The 24,204-nt window shown below is 41.9% G+C and overlaps 1 protein-coding gene across 2 annotated transcripts in view; it reads left to right on the top strand.

Moving 5' to 3' along the window:
* Nucleotides 1–24,204, top strand: part of TRIM9 (tripartite motif containing 9) — a 459,144-nt gene that overhangs the window by 325,544 nt on the left and 109,396 nt on the right. For both annotated transcript variants that reach the window (XM_078659735.1, XM_078659734.1), the window contains exon 7: nucleotides 2,882–3,020. In XM_078659735.1, coding sequence (XP_078515861.1) covers nucleotides 2,882–3,020 — 139 coding nt within the window. The remainder of the gene's footprint in view (nucleotides 1–2,881; nucleotides 3,021–24,204) is intronic.

Below are 24,204 nucleotides of genomic sequence, written 5' to 3'. Positions count from 1 at the left end.
TTCGACCTGCCACCAATGGCGCACATTATTATTTTGACAATGCGCTTCAGGGGCCCAGAAGACTAATTCAACCTGCAAAATGGCATTTGCAACAAAAATTTTCAGCTCCTGCCAGCAAATCAGAGGGTCACGAAAGATTAAAATGTTGCTTTGTGAACCAGTTCTCACACCAACCTGTCAGATAGCAATACATTTTGACACCTCATTTATTGGACTTTTTTCCAAAAAAACGCAGGAAAGATAGACAACAAAAATAATAGGATTCTATCTTCAATCAAGTAGTCCATTCTTCTCCAGGTTTAGGTTCATTCTGTCTTGTGGTTTGTGATGTATCACTTGCCAAATATTACAAAAGAATTATTAATCAAACTGCACATGTTATCCTTCCTATTCTAGACTTCCCCCTCCCAATCGCCTAATGTGAACTCAAGTTACAAGAATCCTGCATGAATTATTTGTTTTGCACATTCTGTGCGGATTTGACAACTGGGACCACAGGTATTAGCAATCAAAATGAAAAATGTCCAAGGACTATTAGTTTCAACCACAACTACAGTGTCCAAACTATGTATGCTTGGATATAGTTGGGCAGATGGGATTTTTTAGTCCGACATAAGTTCCAGAATGTATATATTGATCTACTCATTGATGTCTCTTACCTCACAAAAACAGAGTGGGATACTTTGAAAGTTTACCCAGAGTATTGCTGCAGATGTCATCTGGTTCCCAGATCCCAGCTCTATTCGCCTTTGGTAGAGAGATCGTGTTGTGTTTTTGGGGGAGACTTTACTTTAGACAAATAAAAATGTACATTGCTTCCAGAGTGATACAGTCTTTTAAAATAGAGGTAGAATAGGAGGATGGTTACAGATATTGTTTGTAGTTGAGTTTGCTGTTTCGGAACTGTTTACTAAAAATAATAGAGCATCAATATCATCATACAATGACATCAGAGAAATAAAGACATTTCCAAAAAGACTTACAAATAAAGTAAAGCAGAGAAGTGTGCACTGACCTGAGGAGGTACACACATTTATTTGGAAAAACTAGAAGACCAAGAGTGGATCACAGTTGAACTAGACTGGTCTTCCTTGCTGTGAGATCCAGGTTTCAGAAGGGCTGACAATTAACCGCTTCTTTCCACTTTATGGCGGCATGCACAATTACTGCTATTTCTGGTGCAGCACATGTACATTTCCCAAGAGACAATGTTCAGACAGTAATGTTTTATCAACCATACACAGACGTTTCAAAACAATGTGGAACTCCCTTTGCTGCCAATGCAAATCCCGCGAGACTAGGAACAAGACAAAGATGTAAACCAAAATAGCTACAGAGCTCTGAATTCCCGTATGTGCTAGGAGAAATTATGTAAGGAAACCCTAACACGCTGCATGTCTCTACTGTAAATGTGACACAAGTTGAGAATATGTGATCTCATTTAATTTTTAACTGATGAAAGCAGTTAAGGCAAGGTCTTGTACGCTATAATACTGCCATAAAGATTGAAGCTCGATTGCAAAAAAAGAGAAAATGTAAAAAAAAAACTGTGTATTAACAAATCAAGCAAAGGGCAAGCCAATTAAAATAATTTCTAGTTTATGGCATGACAATACTGAATGCCTGTCTTAAGCAGCATTTTCCCTACAAGCCTTATTACGATGACAGCGGGCTGGTTAAATGTCACTTTGCATAGGCTGGTAAAAATCTATGCACCACCTTCGATTGTAGCACAACTCAGCCAATTATATGATTTTACGTTTTAAACCTTCCTGTTATCTAAAGTGTGCAGTGCTTGTTAAAGCTTTGTCAGAGCATTTTACCCTACAACTCCCACACTAATATTTATTTAGCCACCTCTGCCATGTTTATTATGCCCAGCAAATGCAATGTAGATCTATTATTGTTTCATAGATGGTTAACCACTTTGCTGCGCCTGGAATTCCCCCGTGGTGTGTAAAAAATTGACACTTGCGTGGTTCGGACGGCCCCCGGCCATCCTCCGTACATGCCCACCGTGATGTCAGACTGCCGGGGGCTGTCCGACGCACAAAAGCGGTTAAAAAGTTCATGGTAGTCACCTAAAAAAATGTATTGTGTTTTTCCCTGGAGAGATGACAGTCTGAATGCAAGCCTAAATATTTAGAGATCTGTCAAACCCCTGGTTCTCATGCTTCATTTAGAGTGACACTCAGAGTTCTGTCTGTTTAAGGAGGTCCTCCCAATGCATACTGTCACGGCATAGGTCCACCATCCAACGCATGGATGTCCCAGGCAGGGAACAAAAATTATGCCATGCACCTTTGCAAAAGCAAAATAGAGTGCCAACTGGGAAAAAATGGTCCTAACCTGGTATTCCGCTTTACCAAATATGCACCAGCCAGAGCAGCGGATGGACTATGGGTACAGGCAAAGCAACCAAATACAATGAGTGGTCCTGCGCAGACTGACCCAATGGCCAGTCCTAATGTCTCTTGCTAGCATTTAGCTATGTAAATGCATCATATGCTAGTATAAATAAAAATTTTCAAATTGGACTAAAGGGGCTTACTACTGATAACCTTACCACGCATGGGTAGACGGGGTTCATGCCAGAGTATCTCAAAAAGACTGAAACAATTGACTCCAAAATAAAATTGTGTTAGTACTTTGGCAGGAGAAAGTTTGGACACAATTTGCTTTTGATTGGTGTGATTCTTTTTGAGCTTCCGGCAAGGAAATCTCCAGGACGACTCCATCGAAATATCAATGTTGACAGCCCTTTAGGCAGCCATCCCTTCTTACAGAGCCCAGCGACATTTGTCACATTGGCAGTGGAAAGCATTCCGCTTTATAAATAATGCCATGCCTGACTCTGAAATCTGCCATTTTGTTCCTTTAGGAGGTGTTTGTTGGGAAGGAGACCATGTGCACCGTTGACGGCCTTCACTTCAACAGCACGTACAGCGCGCGGGTCAAGGGTTTTAACAAATCAGGAGTCAGCCAGTACAGCAAGATTCTTGTTCTTCAGACCTCTGAGGGTAAGAAGTTTCAGAACATTTGATCTAATACAGACTAATGTATCACTTACTCTTCTATGTGAAAAAAATATTGTGACGTTGTCCCTTACCCTGGTGATCAAAGCCACTAAGGCTGTACAAAAAAGCTTGATTAGCAGTAGCACAAGTGGAAATGTATCATCTACAAAGAAGACAGATTACTTCCCAGTACAGTATACTAACCCCACAAACACATAGCCGCATCTACAAATTCTGGTCATAACACTCCTTCTAAGACCTACATCTTCTTCAGGAAGCTCAACAAAAAATGTAAAGCAACAGTAACTCCTAGAAGGGCGCACAACACAATTGTCCATATGTTGCCCCATTCATTCATTTTTTAAATTTGTATTTCCGCCCTTCCATTTCCTTTTTGGCCAATTAAATGGCCAAAATTCATGAAGTTTTGCGGAATAATGGTTGTGCAACACATAGCTACACAAGTCATACAATGTATATGTCTAATTTTTTAAGAGCTTTTAGGTAGGATATTTCATAGCTTTTTTAGTGGAGGTAAATCCAAGCACAATGTTATCATTGCGCATGGCTAAAACTTTGGCAAAAATGACAAGTTGAGTGTTGATTTCCGATGCTTGGGCAAACGCTTGCTGGCACAGTGACCGGAATTATGAGTTATGTGATAATTATCACACCGGTGCAGTTTTTCCCAAAATAGATTCGACAGGTCAAACCTTTCAAAATATATTGGGGGAAAAGCCCTGTTAAAAAAACCACAAAATGAAGGATTAAGTGGGTAAAATACTTTGACTCTTCTTTGGACATCTATACATTTTTAGTAAAAGCAAGAGAAGCCACAACTCACACTGAAGATTTTGTTTTTATTCAAACACTGGTTTATATGTCACTGTGTTTTTCCATAGTCTTTCTGAGTTTAATCATTGCTGGGTGACTGCGAAGGACTCAGCTTTATTTACTATTTCTATTTGTTGTGGTAAAATCTGAAAAATGGAGGAAGTTTAAAAAAAATGCAATGCCATAATGTTGTGTTAGGCATCAAAGATCCGATTAAAGCAATCGTTAACACGTCTTTACATGATGCCAAATTGTCTTGACTTTGTTGCTCAACTGATCTGATTCTTCCAAGCCAAGATAGGATGGAAGATTCATTCCTAGCTGTTGTATATCATTTTTTCAGGGAACTGCAGCATTGATTTCTTAATAAGTGTTTGGTAAGAAATAGGTTACTTATGAACTGAAATAGAAGATGTGGGCAAATAAAAAACACAAGATTTGTAAATCTGGAAATTTAGGCCCAAACGTCATAGTGTTGCTGTGACGTTAATCTCTGAGGTTATTTCATTTTACTTATCATATAGTGGTTATCACAGCTTCCGGTGATAATAGGAATCTGTGCATATATATGTAGATAGTTACAGAGCGCTATATATCAATGGGGTGGAGTAATTAAGAGGCAATTTGAGATCATGCATTCCAGTATATCGAGTGAATTATTTGCATCTGTATATGTAATTAGTTGCAAATGTATAACTGGAGGAACTTATATGTTAAATGCTTTGCTCTGGATCAAATGCCAAAGCTGGGATTAGAACCCCGGTCTCCAGTATTTAGGTCAAACCAAATCATCTTACTATAGAGGCCTGTGCCCATCCTATGCGCAATAGAATGTGATGGACCCAATGTGAAACACAGTGAAGCCTAGCCCTTAACAAACATGTCTATGGTTACTTCCACGCACAATGAAATCTTCTGTATTGCAATGAATTGTTGCCTGATTTTCACGAAAATTTGAGAAATGTGTCAACTCTAGAATTATTCCATTTCACAACGGTTGAGTTGACTTTGATGCTGTTTAATGCTGATGTGAAACAATTCACAATGTGATGAAATTTAAGGAATTGCGTGTGTGCCCATGCAGCCCAACATCGGCACAGATTTCCTTGTGAGAGTTCATCTCATTAGTATGTGCATCATACAACATTTGCTGCTTTTATATGTTGCTTCTGATCTGTCTCGTTCCCTGTTGTCAAGGCATTGTTGATTATACTTTTATTGCTGTGCGCGTAAATATGTCATGGGCTTTCTTGTCTCTAAGGATTTGTCGCAGTATCAAGGATGCGTTAATGCGTCTCAAATTACTTTGAGACGTACATGATTCTGTCATCACAGAGCCACTGTACCCGAGCAAGGATTAAAGTGCCACACTTCATCAGCTTCCTGCCTAGATAGTCGGCCATGTTGTATAGCCAGATGTATCCCTGGGGAAGTCATCTTCCACAGTCGTGATGGGTGTTTGTCATGCCTGCCAGCTAAATCCCTCTGGTGTGGCTTGTAAATCTAGCCACCTCAACCACAGAGGTCATCTGAGACAAGGTGAAAAGAGGCAACAGCATATCGAAAAACAAATGGACTTAAAATTAATATTTCAGTACCAAAGAGAGGATGTGACCTTGCTAGTGTACAGGTACCTCACATTCACAGCTTTCCTTTGTTTTCATTTGTATTATTGCAGTTGAAGTGCATTGCACATGTCAACCTGTCTACCTAGACAAATTCTCCTTGACTGATAAAGCTGTTCTTTTGTTCTATTGTCATAATTCATAGATAACTTGAGATAAATAGGTACGTTTTCATTCTTATATTAAGGACGTGATTTAGAATTTGACAGAAGGCTTACTCAGTCACAAACGTGATGGATATCTCAGCTGCTTAATTACATGTGCCAAGGGGTACAATGGCCTTGTAATCAATCGGACGGGATATCCGTCAGATTTGTAATGCAGTTTCCCATCCGCCAAATTCTATCTAAATCAGACCCTAAGCTTGATTAGTTTTGGCCGGCGGGTGTGAGGCTCTGGTGCCATTACTGTGTGGTTGACTAATGGTACCCATGCTCCCTGCGCTCTTATTTAAAGTCTGTTTTATGACACACTCTCTATTTCCTAATAGTTTAATTAATTTCCCTAGAGAACGTCAATCAATATTTAGTGGTAGGATAGGGGCGGTAACAAAATGTTATGGTAGGACCAAATTATTGTGTATGAAAACAAGAAATTGTACAAAAAAGAACAGCAATAGGAGTTAGAAACCAAAAGTATTCGTTCCATCATGTAAAGTAACAGGGGTTAAAGGGAAATGATGTTGTGTGAAAATAGAGACTTAAAACACATTGCCTCCAAAATCTAGCTTGACAAAATATGGACTTTAAAAACATAGCTCCCAACAGAAATGTTCGCCTTTATTAAGTTCCTAAATACAGACAACCCTAATTCTAAAATATTTAAGTTAATTTATTGTTTTCCCTCCAAACCTAGCAGTTACGTATCTATGTATATTTGTGGGGGTTCCAATATATTGCAAATAGGCTGTGGCTTTATAGAGAGATTAGATGCAAACTGAGGTTTTTGTAAGGAAGTGTTTATGTAACATCAAGGTTCTCCTACTGCATGTTTTAGAACGAAAGTTTAGCACAAGACACTTTTCAAGCCCATATTTCCAAACTATTTTAGTTTTTTTGTATATAATAAGCACTTATGTGTTAACTTCATGGCACTGAGAGACAACATACAAATCAAAAGACATAAAAAGATTACATGGCAAATAGTCACACTTCTAAAGACTTCAAGAGTTTAAGGGATTTTTGGGCGACGGCAGAGGGGGGAAAGTGTTACAGAGCCTTTCAGCCACGAGGAAAATACTATTATCTACTTACACGCTGCAGTCGGGGGCATAAACAGATGGGTTCAACTGGCAGACCTGAATAAGCAGACAGGTCTATGCCAAGCTAAAGTGCAGGCAAAACAGCTAGGACTGGAAGGATAGGTTGCTCATACACAATAGTGAGAGCTTTAAACTTGCCTCTGGACAGGCAGCTAGTGGGGGGAGTTCAAGCTGGAAGAAAAATGGTGCCACTTCTTTTGGCCAGAGAGTTATCTGCTGCATTTTACAGGCGCTGAAAATGGCTAAAGATGGTGCCTACAGACAGACACTATTCCGATTCCAATTGATGAAGACATTACCACAGTCCAGTAGACAGTGCCATCCACAAACGTCAGAATGAAGCAGAATTCAGCAAAGCGTCCAATAATAAAAGAAACCGGAATTTGTAAATGCTGCCACCTGAGGACGATTGGAAAGTCAGTGGTCCAAGTGAACAGCCAGATTGTGCACACATTTGACTGTCATGGCATAAGGATAGATAGTGGAAGGCCAATTAACTGAAGATCATAGCAGGGAGAGCTGGTCGGTCAACCTAACTTCGGTACTGAGTGGATGACTTGTGAAAGTTGACTGACATTCACATCTGACTACTTCCAATGAGGCTGTAGAATAAGTCGCTTTGCTGGTGAAGGGCATAGTCAATCCCTTTCCTCCCTGGAAAAACTACACTCCAGGGGCAGATTTACAAGCCCCTTCAGTCACTTTTGTGCCACCGTTGCGTCACTTTTGTGACGCAGCGGCGACATGAAAGTTGCGGCCCATTTACAATGTGACGCATCTAGGGAGATGCGTCACATTGTGTAAAGCCCTGCGTCACATTATACCTGCGCCAGGTATAATGTATGCAGGGTGGGTGTTCCCATGAAAAAAGCCACGTAGAACTGACACAGTGAAATGTACAAGATTTCACTGCGTCACTCTATACCTTCACTGCGTCAAAATCCCTATGCCTGCTCAGACCAGGCGTAAGGATTGACGCAGGGCAATTTACATGGGACCTACCTATTTTTCAGGCGCATTGCTGGAGTTGCGTCACTATTGTGACAAACTCCACCAATGCGTCACTTTTCCTCCAATAGATGCGGCAGAATCTCTGACGCATTTGTAATTCCTTGCGCCATGGTGAACTGTATTGTAAATACAGCGCATCCATGGTGGCGCAAGGACATTTTTAAGGTGACGCAATGAAACTGACACATCTATGCAGATGCACTAATTGCATGTAAATCTGCCCCCTAGAGGGAGCAGAAGACAGACTAGGGCTGGCAAAGAAATATTAAACAATAGAAGAGTCACCTCTGGTACATCCCTTTGCAACTCCTGCAGATGGGAAGCAGAGTGGGTTAATGCAGCTACCGGAGTACAATGAGCCAGAGGCAGGAGATCCAATCTAATGCCAAGCCACTAATGCCAATGTATGATGACATTTACTAAGGAGATGGTCGACTGTGTAGGAAGCTGCTGACAGATCAAGAAAATCAGGGTCTCCGCTTCGCTGATAAGACCATCAAAGCTGAAAGATCCACTAATACAGTAGTTCCTCCTGGTCTGAAGTGTGTCTGGCAAAGGTCCAATAGACCATTTTCCCTATTGCAAATCTGAAGTTTAGCCATTATGCTTTTTAAAGGAATGTTCGCATCCTGTGGGTCGAGGGGGGTTCTTCTGAAGAGGAGAAACAGTACCTGTTTTCTAAGCTTGTGGAACAATGGCAGATGCTAGAGAAGAGTTGGATAAAACTGCAAGAGCCTCGGAGATGGCAGAACCACTGCTTCTATAAGATAGGCTTGGCAGGGGCAAGTAGGCAACTCAGAGAGGCGACAAGCTGTCCTAACCATCTCGTGAGGATCAAGGTAAAAATCTTCTAGTGCAGGCAACAACATTGGCACACACACAAGGAGGCTCCTGAGGCAGGGGATACTTTCTGATTCAATCGCTGTTCTGCTCTTATTCCCTCTCTGGGAGAAGATCATTAACAAAGTGATACCTAGAGCTCGTACAAGCAGTGCATTTGTAGGGGTTGGAAAGTTCTAGAAAGGGAAACTGCATGTATCCTGAAGAGCACTGCTAGGGGAAAAAACTGAAAACCACTGAGCACTATCCATAAAGTACGGCATCAGAAAAATCATGCATCTGGTTACAAAATGAGAATTGCAAAGTTGTTTTGAAATTGAAAAGCAACCCCAAGAAAACTGCTCAATTGGATAAATTGGTATCTATTGTTACTTCACAATTTCAAATATGGCATATACTGTTCCGCAATGTCACAGACCAGCCAATCATAAATGAACAAGTCCGTGTGAGCATATGAAAAGTTACAGTTTTCGTATTAGATATTGTTAGACTTGTCAGTGCTTTACTGAAGCGAGCAAGACATGCAATATATTGCTTTTATTTTAGGCTTGATGCTTGTCCTTAGCAACGAAGAGATCAAGTATCCAAAAAATTTACTCGCATACCAGACATACATGTGCACATAGCCCTACTTAGAAGTGCAAAGCCCATTATCTAGTTCAAAGAAGTTGGCCTCACTACCCTAAATGGGTTAACTCTTAACATTTTTGGTGAGTACGTTTGAGAATTTATTCATGACAGGGGTAGGAATAAATGCCTTTCTATGGTAGAAAGGGAAAGGAAATACCCCAAAAAAGAGATTTTCCATGGGGAAGCATTTCCCCGGTGGAAAACGAAAATAAAAAAATAACAAGCATTGGCATAGCCAATAGGTCTCGCCTTTGGGACCTTATAAGTGTTTAGTTATCAAGCACAATATCCTTGGTGCAACAACATCAAATGTTGCATGGCTAAACACTTATAAGGTCCCAAAGGCGAGACCTATTGGCTATGCCAATGCTTGTTATCCTAGGGGAGGGACTCCAAATATTCTTCGAAAACCCCACCCCCATTTCTGATAATCACGCTATGGAAACTTTTGCACATTAGGCCTGGCTGACCAAAATAGTAGTATGTTTGGCAAGCATGTATTTGATTGCATTTTTAAAAGTTTAACAAAATGTAACTGCAATGTTTAAAAAAGATTAGATATTTAAACATTGACAATTTAAAGGAGTATTTGTGAAAACATTTTTTGTTTACACTGGAGGGGCACGGGATTACAAAGTTTGAAGACCACTATCTGGACACTACTAACCTGCAAGTTTTTTAGATAATCTTGAATCTCCTGTTTTTCCCTCTATAAGCCATACTATATGCGACACCTTTCAGTCCTTTCGGCCAAGTAAAACAAATTTGCCTATAAGGTAACATAACAAAACGTGGAATAGGGCGGTAGTGTGTATCGTAACATAGCTTAACGTGAAGTGACATGACGGTGCAATATTAAAACTTCACATGTAATGTGGGAAACAGCCTGAAAAGAAATCCAATTAAAATCTACAATAAATCACAGACCAGTATGTACAAAAATTATAACTCATGGTTCAGGGAGAAAGACAGCCCTGCATTAATGTACTTTGCATAAAGTTATTTTAAAAGAATCAACTAGACATTTTCCAGAGTTTTTAAAATAAATAGATTTTAAAAGGAACTCAGCTGGCTTGCAAACTCTTGCATTGATCTAATGTTTAGGCATATGCATCTGGGCCAGATCGATTTGAAAATGTTTTTTTGTAAACTACGCCATCACTCACAAAGGAGAAGGACGCCGTCCCGTTTTATCCGCTGGGTGGCACCGACAGGGGGGCAGGTGGCCCTTTTACACAATAGTGCTTCCTTAATACATCTAAAACAGACCCACAGGTGGTCGGGGCTCGAGAGCACCCATTTGACGCGGAATGTTCACAAAGGCTGCGCCCCTCTGTCGAATACTGCTATCCCACGCTCAGAGGAGCAGGGCTCGGCTACTTGAGACAGCATCAGAAGTCGAGCCTTAACAGCATGATTAATAAAGGAGAGGAGAGGAGACTAAACATATCGGGAACAGGCAGCAAGCCTTCCTGATGCGCATTGCAGTACTTTTGAAGGATGCTTTTAAATGAAGTGCCACAACTGAATAAATAAACAGGTAGAAACTGGATTCCGCCATTTTCCAGAGTTCGTGGTCGAATAAGTTTTTCAATATTTTCGATATTTTAGCAGGTGATAGATTAACCTTAATTTGGGTGCAACAGAAGGCTTCTGCATATCTAAACTGGGGGACTGCCTCTGCACCACAGACACTAGGATGATGAGCAAACACTTAACGTCAACCCATCTAAGACAGAGATCATGATGCAGTAGATGATTATGAAGGCAGACATAAAAGGCCCAACAGCGCCCTCATGTGGACATTTTCGGCGATATTGTTGGGTCTCGAAAGTGAAACTGATCGGTCGGAGGTAGAGGGGAAAGCACGGGAAATTTAAAAAAAAGCAATTTAATGACCCGTGACGGAGGAGACAGATGGCGGCTGTGCGTGTGCACGCTCACGTGAACGCAAGTGCTAGGCCAGCCAGTAGCACTTTCAAAGCTCACCTACTAGATGTCTCTCCGAGCAGCGCATGCGCTAGCTCAGTGTGACCTAAAAATGGCAATATGAATGTGTTTCTCCATTTACTATTGTACATTAGAAACTACTTGGCGTTCACGTCGCCTCATCATTGTCCTGGCTGCCAACTGGCCAAGGTTGCCAAGCACAACTTGAAACATTTGTGCTAATAACAAATAGTAAATATTCAGCCCTACAACTTCATAAAACTCCAGAGACAGATTTACTCATTTCTTTCAGAATCAGGCTTTTAGTGTCTAGTCTTTTTTATTTAACAATCATCAGCTGAAGACAACTTTCTCCAAAACCAGAAGCCGGCAGTCAGTTTATTGCTTGAGCAGCGAGCCAGTCATGTAGTATTGAAACAAATTAACAAACTACAGACATATAACAGTAGGTATCTAGTGTTTGTATCTTTACGTCAAATGAATAAATCACACCGCAAATGTTCATGATCTTAGCAATAACTCCCTCAAGACTATAAATAAAATGTTGACCATGACATTTCTTTGCTTCTCACACAATAGGGTAAATGCAGCCTTTATTTCAGAATGAAAAAACAAGATAAAACATATACGAATAACATCCCCTGAAAAGCATTGTTTGTAAATTTACCTAGTGCATATTTATCCTGGATAGTTCAGAAAACCAGTCTAGGATTTTACTATTCGGCATATCTGTAAACGTGAAGGTCAGATCATATGCATTTACAATGTGCATTTTATTTCGATTATGAGCAGTACCGAAAACTATACTGGATTTTACTGTTCGGTGGGTTAACTAATCACAAAGTTCAAAGATGACTGTTTGACATACACATGCTAATTAGAAAACCAAAGCAAGGAACAAACCTACATTCTAGTTTCCTGTTCTGTAAGCTCCCCCTTCTCGCATATGGTGTTTACTTGTGTCTTAAAAGAGCCAGTGCCTGGTATATGTTCTTTTGCTTCCAAACATAACACATTTGCTATACTTTAGGGGACAACGGTCGTGTCAGTATTACTTCCTGTGTGGGCTGGACTTTCTGGTGTATTTTGTGTCACTTTATTTGATGCACTTGACTACTTATTCTTTTATGTCAGACATTTCCACCACCCGCTCCCGGTTTCGCACTGCATTAGGTCTCAATTGTGAGACATAGTAAAGTAAGGGATTTGGAAGCTGTACCTCTGTTGTGGTCTGGTCCATACTGGATGCTGTCTGTTGCAAAGTGTTCATCAGTCGTTAAGCTGGGAGTTTACTTCCGGGTTTGTTGCTTTATGATCCTGTGGACTCTAGTTAGAGTTTATGTACTTCTGTTGCTTTGTGGTGTATTTTGTATGGCATCTGTTGCAATATGTGCACAGTTCCTCGGTAGTAAGCTGAGAGTTTGCAATGTGGATTTTGCTTCATTCAGCCTGGTGGTTGTAATTACTGTCTTTAATAGCTGCTTGTCATTGTCTACGTCAATGTCTAAGGGAATCATGACAATCGAATTCCAGAGCTAAATCAAAGAGGTCGATGACAGGCGCATTCATGAGGAATTTAAATGAGTATCCTACAATTAAGATATGTGGAATTCTTTATTTTCTAATGGTATTGTGGTTTCCGTGTCTCATTAAGTCTACTTGATATTTCTTTTGCAATTCTTCTTTTTTTTAAACTAACTTTATACTTTTATTTGAAACGCAACTTGAGGTTTAACTTCTTATATCAGTTTGTAGTTTCAATGTTTTCTTCATCAACATGATCCTTTGCAAAGTAAGTATTTGGCCTTATGCAACACAAGGGCATCTGGTACCTCTCAGATGCACACGTGTTCACAGATTTCTTTGCTCACAATAGGTACATATTCTCGCTTCTCAGCTTCCCTGGCAGCTCGCTTGCAATCCGAGAGCTTGTCCGCTGACCATGAATTTGTACCCCGCAGCCCCAGGAACTCTTGTATCTCAGCAGGTAAAGACAACTACCACCAACGTAACTTTTTTTTTTTTTAAATACACATTGCTGGCCATTTACCTAGTCTATGTCCGTCTTATCACTGTTGTCAACATACGTGTAATGCTTTGGCATCCATCTTGAGTAAATAATAATAAATATTTTGTCTACCATCCACACACCACTGCTATCTTGATAGTTCATTTTAATAATGAGAACGTAGGGTAATGTAATCTCTGCCTCAGACAGGGCTACATTTTACAAGGATATCACAGGGTTTAATGCAGCAGCACTTACAAAAGACCTTTAATTGCGTGAGTCATAGACCTTTGGTAAGGTACCTTCTTGGGACGGCTCACAATTGTTTTTCTAGAAATATGCATCACATATTTAGTTTATTCACAATAGGTGTATGTGTATTGTGAAGCCCTAGCCTGCTAAAGATGTAGTCATATTCTCACGGTTCTACACTTCCCCTCAGTTTTAAATGTCCGTTATCTCCATGAATTCACATTGCATGCACCAAAGTTGATAGGCACTGTCTATTTTATTTGGATGCCACTTTGGGGTGTTATATGTCCTGGGCTTCTCTTTTAAATATATTTTCTGCTTTTCCCAAACAATACTTGATTCACATACTCTGTGTTCCCAGTGCTATTTAAGTCTTCTACATAGAATCGTTGCACTCATAGCGCTGATATGGGTAGCCCTCCCCCACACACCGGTAAATACCTACTTAGCACAACAGAAATGAAATAAATCAGACAACACATGGTTTGGTGGAACAATAGTTTTCTGCAGGTTTATTTAATTTAATTTATAAGTGAAACATGCCAACGTGGTGGGTTAACTTATGGGCGGACCAAGGGCAGGCAGTGGTAAGTTAACTAAACTGCCCACATGCCTGATGAGCAAAACTCTTTAAAAAGTAGGTCTCCTAACTGGACGACTCGACCGTCAGCTCTTGCTGGTTTGTTTACCTGACCGAAGTGACGAGTTAAGCTACTGAAAGTTCCATGCACTGTGTTATGGGGATAAAAAAAATTCCCCATTCCCACTGAAAGGGCCCAGCTAGTTAATGCCATGGGCCAGTTCTGATAGCTGAGGAAATGTGTTTGTTACAGTGCCTTGAATCACTGAGTCTAGAACAAGGGTTTGTGGTTCCCTCTGGAAGAAGCCTGTAAAGCGAGCAGTGAAGTATACAATTTCTGCACACCTTTACTGAATTGTGGGCCTGTGCACCTGATTTTACAAACTTCTTGTAGTCGAGTTGTCTTTTAATCTGAACTAGGTATTTTCGTTATAAGCAGGAGAATAGCCTAACAGCCAGAGTTGCCGACTTTGGCTCTGGGGAAATAGGTTCTTCCCGTTGTCAACCTCAACGTCCTGTAATTCTGGGCAAATCACTTAATATCTTGTGCCATCAAAAATAAAAAAAATATTCTAACCTAGTATAATGTAATCTGGTGCTCATGGAACACACTCAATTCCCCTTAGGCCTAACAAACGCTATATAAAACTGCAGAAATTAATAGGGACTGTATTGTCAGTAATCTCCATCAACATCATTCAACCCTTTGTATAGACTAAATGAAAGACAACATATCCCAAAACGTTGGCCTTGGACACGTGAGACTCATTATACACCAATGATCCTTAGCTCTGTTTTGTTTTTTGTGGAGTATATCTTTTTTAGCACCAAGAAGCCTTCTATGGTTCTCTCAGCGCTGTGGAAACTCATAAGTCAAATCAAACCTACATCGTTCCACTTATAGATAATTAAAAACAAATCCAAATGCAGGCTTCTAGAGACCATCTGGTGGATGAGCCACTGAAAGCTCAAACCAAATGACTGGCTCAAATTTAGGTCCTCTCGGACCCTCAAACCCACAACGATAAAAGCTTTCAGGGCAGGTGACGTGGCTTGGTGGCTACAAATGCCAACCATCTACCATCTGGAGCGTGGTTCAAATCTTGTCCTCAGATCACTTAGCATTCTGCGAATCCAACAAATCTCCCCTGTTCCCGGAAAAAAACAATAACGTTTAACATAGTCTATATCTGTTGTCAAGCACTACTATGTCCTTGGGTACAGTTCGCACTATGTAAACCTGCCCAACATAAAATGTGGAGTCTGCCTGTCACTCAAACTCTAATCTCTTCCTCCTAGAACTGAGCAGAAAGCATTAATCTCTGATGGTAGAAGAAGCCACCAATCTAGTGTCTGAACAGCACTATTATTAGTAAGGGGTGAAGATGTGCAATGCCGAGATTGTAAAGCACAAAACAATAACACAATAAAAAGCAGTGTCTGATGTGACTATATCTTTAAGGAAGTGTAGATCTTTATTAACATTAATTAGCTCAATTTAGAAGAGAAATCATGAAGATCGATAGCAGAATATAAAAGCTCTAGGCCCTTCTGGAGCAAAGAAATGAACCCAACTGTTAACCGTAAAGCCCTAAAATACAGATAATATTTGGTACTATGAGCCATGTAAGTTTAAGGCGATGAAAACTGTAAACATGTGCAATCTCCTCAAGGTTTGTGGCAACAACGACTAGAGGTACCAGTCAGTGTTTTGCAAAGGTACCCAGTGGGCTTCCATATGTCCATGTTCTTTCTCAGCTTCTCAGTTTCTTATTATGCAAAGAGGGACAAATCAGTGGTGTTGAGCCCAAGTAGATGAAAAATGACCAAAATCTCACACGGTCCAAAGTCCCGCCTACTGAACTGAAGTGAGATTTCCAATCATCAGTTATAAAGTTAAAAAAGAAATGGCCCCATAGCTAATGTTCAGTGTCACTTAAGAGAGCCATCTGATATCTATGGACAGGTGGGGGAATGGTGATTTTCAGAGTCGTGTGTCTTTCTAAAAGCTGGTCACAGTCAGAGTTGTGTTTTATTGTGGAAATCTAAAGCATCATACAGCAACACAAATTCTTCAGACACTAGGTTTACTCTGGTCCAGGTCAGTCAGCTTGTCTGGACTGGGTCAACATATCTCCTTCCTAGCCCGAAGCAAATATGAGAAGTTGTTCCAGCAGTCAAATTTAATCCATCCAATTTTCCTATAAAAGATTATGAAACTGATCCATGTTGCATATTGAGAATACCTTCTGCACCCTGGTTGCAGAAAGCATGCTCCACTCCAACCTCCATATCTTAACTCCCTACAACTGTACAAGGACACTGTGAACTCACAGTAACTATGGCAGCGTAGATTGCCAGTGATTGTCCATTTAAAAAGGACACACGAGACAAAAGGCATAAACCTATTTTCCAGAAACATCAATTACTTACAACTATTTCTTCTCACAATTATATGTTATGCCTGAGTGGGTATAAAATCATCGTAAATACCCCAGTTTTAACTTATAATCAGATAATTTTGCTATGTAGGAGAGGTGAAGGTTATACCTGTCTTCGTAAATTGAGTTCATTAGTAAATTGACTAGTTTTTATCCATGGAGAATCTGAAATCTGAAGAGTCTCAGCCCTCACTATTGGGCTGAGTTCCCCGCAATTCTGATATGAAAGAGCAGAGCAGCGACTTTCCATTTCGACTTCCCCATCCATATGTTCTGATGAGACTATTTTTGTAAGTCACAAATAACTTCTACATTTTCCTAACATTTATGATTGGGGAAAACATACAAAATCACTGTGTTCTCTCAAGACAAAGACAAGTTGTTGACAAGCAAGAAATAAGATGGTTTAATTGCACACGTATTTTGCATTTGTTCGAGATGAGTTAGTGTTTAGCATGTTAAGAAAGGTTGTGAGTGGCTTCAGGTTCCTGCAGTCCCATTCTTTTGTTGAGTGTTTAGGGCCTCCCGTGCGAGCCTTTGCAGGTCCACATGAAACAACAAAATGGCTCATTATAGAGCATATTTGTGGAACATATAGGCTGTACACTGTGTGTGTTGTCTTTGGTCATAGTGTCTATTTCAGTGAAAATGATTCAATGTAGGGTCCATTTGTAGAGCGAATAACATTGTGCAGGGTTGCCTGTGGCCATACAACCTATGTCACTGAAAATTACTCAATGAGGAGGATATTTGTAGATAACCTGTAAAATGTGTGTTGTCTTTGGTCATAGTGTTTATTTCATTGAAAATATCTAAACAAAGGGCAGATGTGTAAAGTGAATAGCATTGTACTCTGTGTACTGTCTGTGGCCATACCATCTATTTCATTGAGGAGTATATCTGTGGAGTTGTTAGTCTAGACTGTACATAATGTCTCCGGCCATGGTATTTATTTCATTGTACATAACTCTATTAGGAACATATTGCCGAAATTCATAGACTGTCAACTCTGTGTGTTTCCTTTGGCCAGAGTGTCTATTTCATTTAAAATGTCTGAAAGAATTAATAGCCTCTACACTGTGTGTATTGTCTCTGGCCATAAGAATTATTTAATTGCCTCAACCAATAGCATGATTGTGGGACTGATACCATGGAAACAGTGTTATCTGTGGGCACAGTGTCTATTTCTTTGAAAATGGCCCAATGAGGAATATATTTGTGGTTTTATTAGTCTGTACCTTGTCTGAGATTTTCTTTTGTTTGTTTATTGACAGCCAACAGTGCTTTCACCTAGACGTGTTTGGTTGGCCATTAACACTTTCTCTAAAGATTAACATTGTATTTTTAAATGATTCTCGGTTATTCATGGACACACCCAGAAGAAGGGCCATACGAGATGAAAGAGAGAGACACTGGTTCACAGATTTCTTTGCTCACACCAGGTCCTTATCCTCGCTTATCAGCTTCCCTCGCAGCTCGCTTGCAAAGTGACTCCATGTCCCTTGACCATGAATTCCTTCAGCGCAGTCCAAGGAACTCTTGTATCTCACCAGGTAATTGCCACTTCCTCCAACAACTTGTATTATAAACTGATTTAAGATAAACTTTATCTGTGGCAGAGGTTTGCTTGTTCGGGCCAGTGTGTCCCATTTGTTTTCGAAAGAATGTAATCTTTATAGCAAAGGTCACTGAAATGCACCATACAGAACTGCCTATGCAATGTTCAAAAATAATTGTTACTTGGTAAGACTTATTAATACTTGTGTCCACTTATTTGGGTGATTAGACCTCTTTTTTGCCAAATGTATCCTGTTGACATCCAACTAGTATTAAAACTAGAAGAAGACAGGGGAGAGTGAATGTGTGACTGCCTGCCAGATATCTACAAAGGGGTTAGGCAGACTAAACTGTCCTTCAATGTGCTGAAAAACAGGTTGAGGAGACTGAAGTGACTCATCTTTGGTGACTTAATTTAAATTCTCAGATGTATTAGTCAAGGCCACAGCAGTGGACTGTCCAGTAAAGAACCTGTAGGGGGGCTGATTTGATGCAGCACTGTGCTTTCACTAGAAAACAATGGAAGCGGCACAGGAGTGACAGGTGACCGCAGTTGTACTTGAATACTAAGATAATTCATCCTTACTTGACCTGACTAGGCAAACTGTGTATACAAGGGGCTTCAGTTATCTTATGTTACTGGGGCTTCAGTTATCTTATGTTACTAAGCGCAAAAATGTTCAATTTTAAAGGATTTGTACAAAAGCTGCCATTCTAGGATGTGGCCACTATGGGTAAGTTAGCACAAACGCGTCATAAATCTTGAGAACCCAAGATTGATTTGCCAGCAGCCCTTTCTTCTAACTATTTAGGTATCTGGCCAGCTATTAAATAGGGGTTTATGAGACCTCAAATTTGGCTAGTCATTGGCTTGAGATCTGCCACTACCCTTGCAAAAGAAATATTCAGTGGAAAGGCAGAGCCTTTATTCATCATAGTTGTTGTATTTTCCAGAGAGAACATGTAGCATTTCCGAATCCGGGTCAATAATATATTTTAGAGTAGTGGATACATCTTTTTTCCAAAGGCCTTGCATAATTTAATCGTAAAACTTGTTTGTCCTTCGAGTAAGGAAATTGACTAAATCACACTGTAGATGCAGCGATCTTATTGGTAATTTATTTAATACTCCCAAGATATATTTACAGCACAGGCAATTCGCTAGGCATAGAAAATCTTTTTCATTTCTAGATTCTGCCTATTTGAGGCATCTGTTACTTGTCATCCTTCTCCTCCCTTCCCTCCTTGAATGTGAGAAACCCCATCGTTCACTCTCTGAAACTGTGAGAATAACTTTCGGTGTTATAACATAACTATACAACAAAACCATAAACCCATATCTGATTGGTGTATGCTTCGCAAAAGTTTGAAAATTTGTTATTTTTAGCTTCCTTCATCATGTTTTTTCACATTCTCTCTTGATCTTTACAAATATATTTCCCCACCTGGAAAGACTGCAAGCCTAAATAGGTTTAGTTCTATTTTGCAATTGGGGATAGGATTTTTGTTTTAGGCTGTGGTGGGATCTCACAGAGGAAGTCTGTAGAGAAACCATGTGAGATGTGGTAGGCATGCAAAAGGACACAAGGTTATCTAACTGGGTAATGCCAGGGTCACAATTGTCATCCTATTGAGTCCTTCCCCAAAGTACACAATTTCATATCTCCTTCTAAAACTAAACCCAGTATCATGGGTTCCGGATAAAATGTATGTAGGACCAGACCAAATATAATAGCATTACGTTTAACAAAAAGGCATTTTTCATGAGTAAGGAAGGGTAATGTATGTTGTTGAAAAACAGAACGTTTTTACTGTTTTACCCAAGATGTAGGCTCTCTGACAAGGGTGCACACCCTTTTCTTTATTAAGAGATACTTATGTTCAATGAAAATCATCTTGAGCTACTAACACATAAGTATTACCATGGTGACAACATCAGGCAAGATTATGTTAGTCCAAGATTACCACCAGTGTTCACATCAGTTCATCAGGCAAAGTTATTAACAGTAAAGTAAAATAAATGCTTTATCAATTGTAATGCCTCTACGTGTCATAGCAGCAATATAGGCAATGATCACTGGCACCTAGGTAATAGTGTGAGTAATACGTCTACACAACACTGAATGAATTATCATTCAACTAGCAGCTTTAAATATATTTTGTCTCTAAAGATCCACTGATCAGTTCTAAATCCATATATTTTACTCTCACATGCATGTTTTTCTATTGTGGAAGCATTCTTAATTCAGGCATTCATTTGCTAGATTGGTATAGGGGAGCTTCTTAAAGGTATCTGGAGAGATATGATCGAGAAAACCAAAACGATAGCTCTTTCATTGGTGGGCCTGGAAAGAGTAGAGCGAATGCTGAGAATCCTGGATATCACATGAGGTCTGATGTGCATGCGCGTAATAAACGTTAGTGCTTGTTAGACCTAGGGGATCCTAGACTACATAGGGTAGCCTGGCACAGTAGTGGATATAGCTAAACTCTCAGGCGTTGGTTAAGTGCTTACAAAACTCACTCACAGTAACCCAATGATTGACCACTAAAATAAAAGACACTACACCAGTCTTAGGAAAATACCAGTACCTTTTATAAAAATAATATTCTCTCTTGTTCTTGTTTTAAATACAGCAGTACACAAATAATTTACACAGTTCTTATAGATCTCAAATCACATCCAATACTTTTCCTAGTCAGTACATAAGAATCAAAGGTACATTACATTTGAGTTTAGTTACTGTTAATTCCACAAGTTTACTTCTTCAATCACTGGTTACAGAAGGGAAAATTCACATTACAGTTTCAATGCGCCACTTGGCAGGTACATTACCCTCTCCTCTCAGACTTCAGAGCAGCTCAATAGGTTTTCACCCCCAGCCGCGCTTCTCTCAATTCAGGCAGCCAGCTAATTGGCTAGAAAAGATAAGGCAAGTTAATAGTGTTGCCCTATATACCAACTATAACTACACCTTCCTGAAGGGAACTGTTGCTAGGCATAAGTCTAACTAGTCGGTTAGATGCGACTGGCCCTGTTAGTTACTGACACCCTTTTGCCCAATCTTGCGCTATTATTCTGTCAGGTATAGGAGTTTAACACTTTATTCCCCTTGTTTGCTGTTTTCCCCCTTTTCTGATCGGACTTGGTAATTTCAATGCCAGTTTACTATGTGAGTCAGAGGCCAAGTTCTTGTGTCTTAATCCCCAGCAGCAACTCAATTATCCAGTTATTCGGTGTATAGAGGCCGCTTCTGGGCTCCTGGCGAGCTGGCACTGCCGCCTCCCGTTTCCCCTTATCCCTGCTTACTTGTGCGGGGCAGCGATCCTTCTGTAGCCACCCCTTCGCTCAGTTCTCCTCACTCCGCGCCGACGACGAAGCCTCAGCAGGGTCGACTTCGGGATGGGGAATCGGAAGAGCTTACTTGCTGACTGGTCGCTTCGCTGGTGGAACCATGGTGGCGCTTTCCTTCTTCCCGCGTCGCTTCAGATGGGAGCTCCGCCTCGGGCGCACCTCCTGTGACGCGGTCGGGTTCTTCCTCACAGCCCTGGATACCGCCTCTGGGCACACCTCTTCCGACGCGCCGAGTCCTCCCACACAGCCTCAGACACCGCCTCTGGGCACACCTCTTCCGATGCGCCGAGTCCTCCCACACAGCCTCAGACACCGCCTCTGGGCACACCTCTTCCGACGCGCCGAGTCCTCCCACACAGCTTCAGACACCGCCTCTCCTTTCCACAACAGTCGGGTCAGCTGGACACTCTGCACTCGTGTGGGTCAGTCGGGCAGACGGCGCTTCACGCAGGTAGGAGTCTCTGCCGGCGTCACTGCCTTATTTCACGGGTAGAGAGCCAGTCACCAGGTTAATGAAGCTGACAGACGCCCCTCAGCCGTGCAGCACAGCTCAGTTCCGATGCTCATTTAGGATGCCCACAGCCTTCAGGGCAAGTGAGCAGGACGCTTACAAGGGTCGATTTGGGTTGTAGATTATCAAGGTCTCCTTTCAACACGACCCGGGCTCTCCAAATTAATTACAAAGTCTCTGGTCACACTTTAGGGCTGGTGTGACAGTGGGGTTCGGTCAGCCTGAAAGGGGGCACTTCCCAACACGCGACAGCCGGCCCACAGGTCGATCTGGTCACCACTGGTGCGCAATCCTCCTCCGCAAGTCGCCTCTCTCCTCACTGGTCACTCCTGAGACTACTACAAAATGGCTGCTGGTCACTGGCCTTTTATAGGGTGGCCTGAGACCTGCAGAAGTCACTGGATGCTTCTAGAAAGTTCCTCATGTTAGCCTATAGGCCTGTTCTCCAGTAGTGTCAGTTATGGCAGTTGATGGACACCATTTTAGGTTTCTGGGTGTCCCTAGATTTTCAAGGGGCCTAACTAGGCCTCACAGGTTATGAGGGAAAAATGGCGTCATAACCAAGGAACACCTAGCCCCCTGACAGCACTGAAAAATCCTGGTGGACATATATCAAAAATAAAAACCGAAACTCTGGGAGGCTAAGGGGGACAAAAATAAATAATGTTGGTTAGAGTATCCCCAGATGCAGACAGGCCGAACACGCGTCCCCCCCAGCTGAAAGTGGGGAGAGCTACCCAATCCCTTGGGAGTTCTCATCACTAAGGCGGAAATACCTGGATAGACCGTCTGCATTGGCATGGTCCGATCCAGGCCGGTGTTCCACCCTAAAGTCCATTCCCTGTAGGGAGATGGACCACCTTAACAACTTGGGATTCTCCCCCTTCATTTGCATCAGCCAACGAAGGGGGCGGTGGTCAGTCTGAACCAGGAAGTGCGAGCCAAACAAGTATGGCCGCAGCTTCTTCAGAGCCCAAACCACCGCAAAGGCTTCTCGCTCAATTGTACTCCACCTCCTTTCCCTGGGGAGTAGTCTTCTAGACAGGAAGACCACGGGTTGATCCAAGCCCTCATCATTTAGCTGCGATAACACTGCCCCAATGCCATGTTCTGACGCATCTGTTTGGACAATGAATTCTCTAGCAAAATCAGGGGCCTTGAGAATTGGAGCGGAACACAATGCTTGCTTCAAGGTCATGAAGGCTCGCTGGCAAGCCTCCGTCCAGACTACCCGTCGGGGTTGTTTCTTGGAAGTAAGTTCAGTGAGGGGGGCCACAATGGTGCCATACCCCTTCACGAAGCGACGGTAGTATCCAGTGAGGCCCAGGAAGGCTCGGACCTCAGTTTGAGTCTTGGGGGGCTCCCAGGCTATGATAGCCTCAATCTTCGCCTGGAGGGGCTGCACCGTCCCTCTGCCCACCAAGTGGCCTAGGTACACCACCGACCCCTGTCCGATCTGGCACTTGCTGGCCTTGATTGTCAAGCCAGCCTGTTGCAGGGCATGCAGAACAGCTTGCAAGTGTTGCAAGTGGTCCTCCCAGCTGCTACTAAAGACAGCAATGTCGTCCAGGTAAGCAGCAGAAAAAGCTTCCATACCAGAAAGGACCCTGTTCACCAGCCGCTGAAAAGTGGCAGGGGCGTTCTTGAGCCCAAAGGGCATCACACGAAATTGGTAGTGTCCCTGAGGTGTAGAGAAGGCTGACCTTTCCTTCGCCCCCTCGGTAAGGGAAATCTGCCAGTACCCTGAAGTTAGGTCAAAGGTACTTAAGTATTGGGCAGCTCCCAGCCGGTCGATAAGCTCATCCGCCCGTGGGATGGGATGTGCATCAGTCTTGGTTACTGAATTTAAGCCTCGGTAGTCCACACAGAATCTCAATTCGGGTGTGGTGCCTGGTGGGGCAGCTTTTGGTACCAAAACCACCGGGCTAGACCAAGGGCTACTAGAAGGTTCAATCACTCCTAGCTCCAGCATCTTGGCGACTTCACTTTTGATGCTGGCCTTCACCTTGTCTGACAGCCGGTAGATCTTAGACTTCACAGGTGGGCTGTCTCCTGTGTCCACATCATGGGTACACAGGTGGGTCCTACCCGGGACAAGGGAGAACAGAGAAGAAAATTGCTCCAGGATCTGGCGGCAATCACTCTGCTGTTCAGGAGTCAGGGATGGCGAGAGAATCACTCCCTCCACCGACCCATCCTTTTCTTGGGACGAGAGAAGATCAGGGAGAGGTTCGCTTTCCTCTTCCTCTGCTCCATCGGTCACCATCATTAAGACAACCTCGGGCCTCTCATGATGTGGCTTGAGGCGATTGGCATGCAGCACCCTGTGGGG

The sequence above is a fragment of the Lissotriton helveticus genome, chromosome 9 (genome assembly GCF_964261635.1).
Source record: "Lissotriton helveticus chromosome 9, aLisHel1.1, whole genome shotgun sequence".
NCBI classification, from domain to species: domain Eukaryota; kingdom Metazoa; phylum Chordata; class Amphibia; order Caudata; family Salamandridae; genus Lissotriton; species Lissotriton helveticus.
The sequence above is the reverse complement of the archived record's forward strand: the minus strand, read 5'-3'. Positions and strand labels throughout refer to the sequence as shown.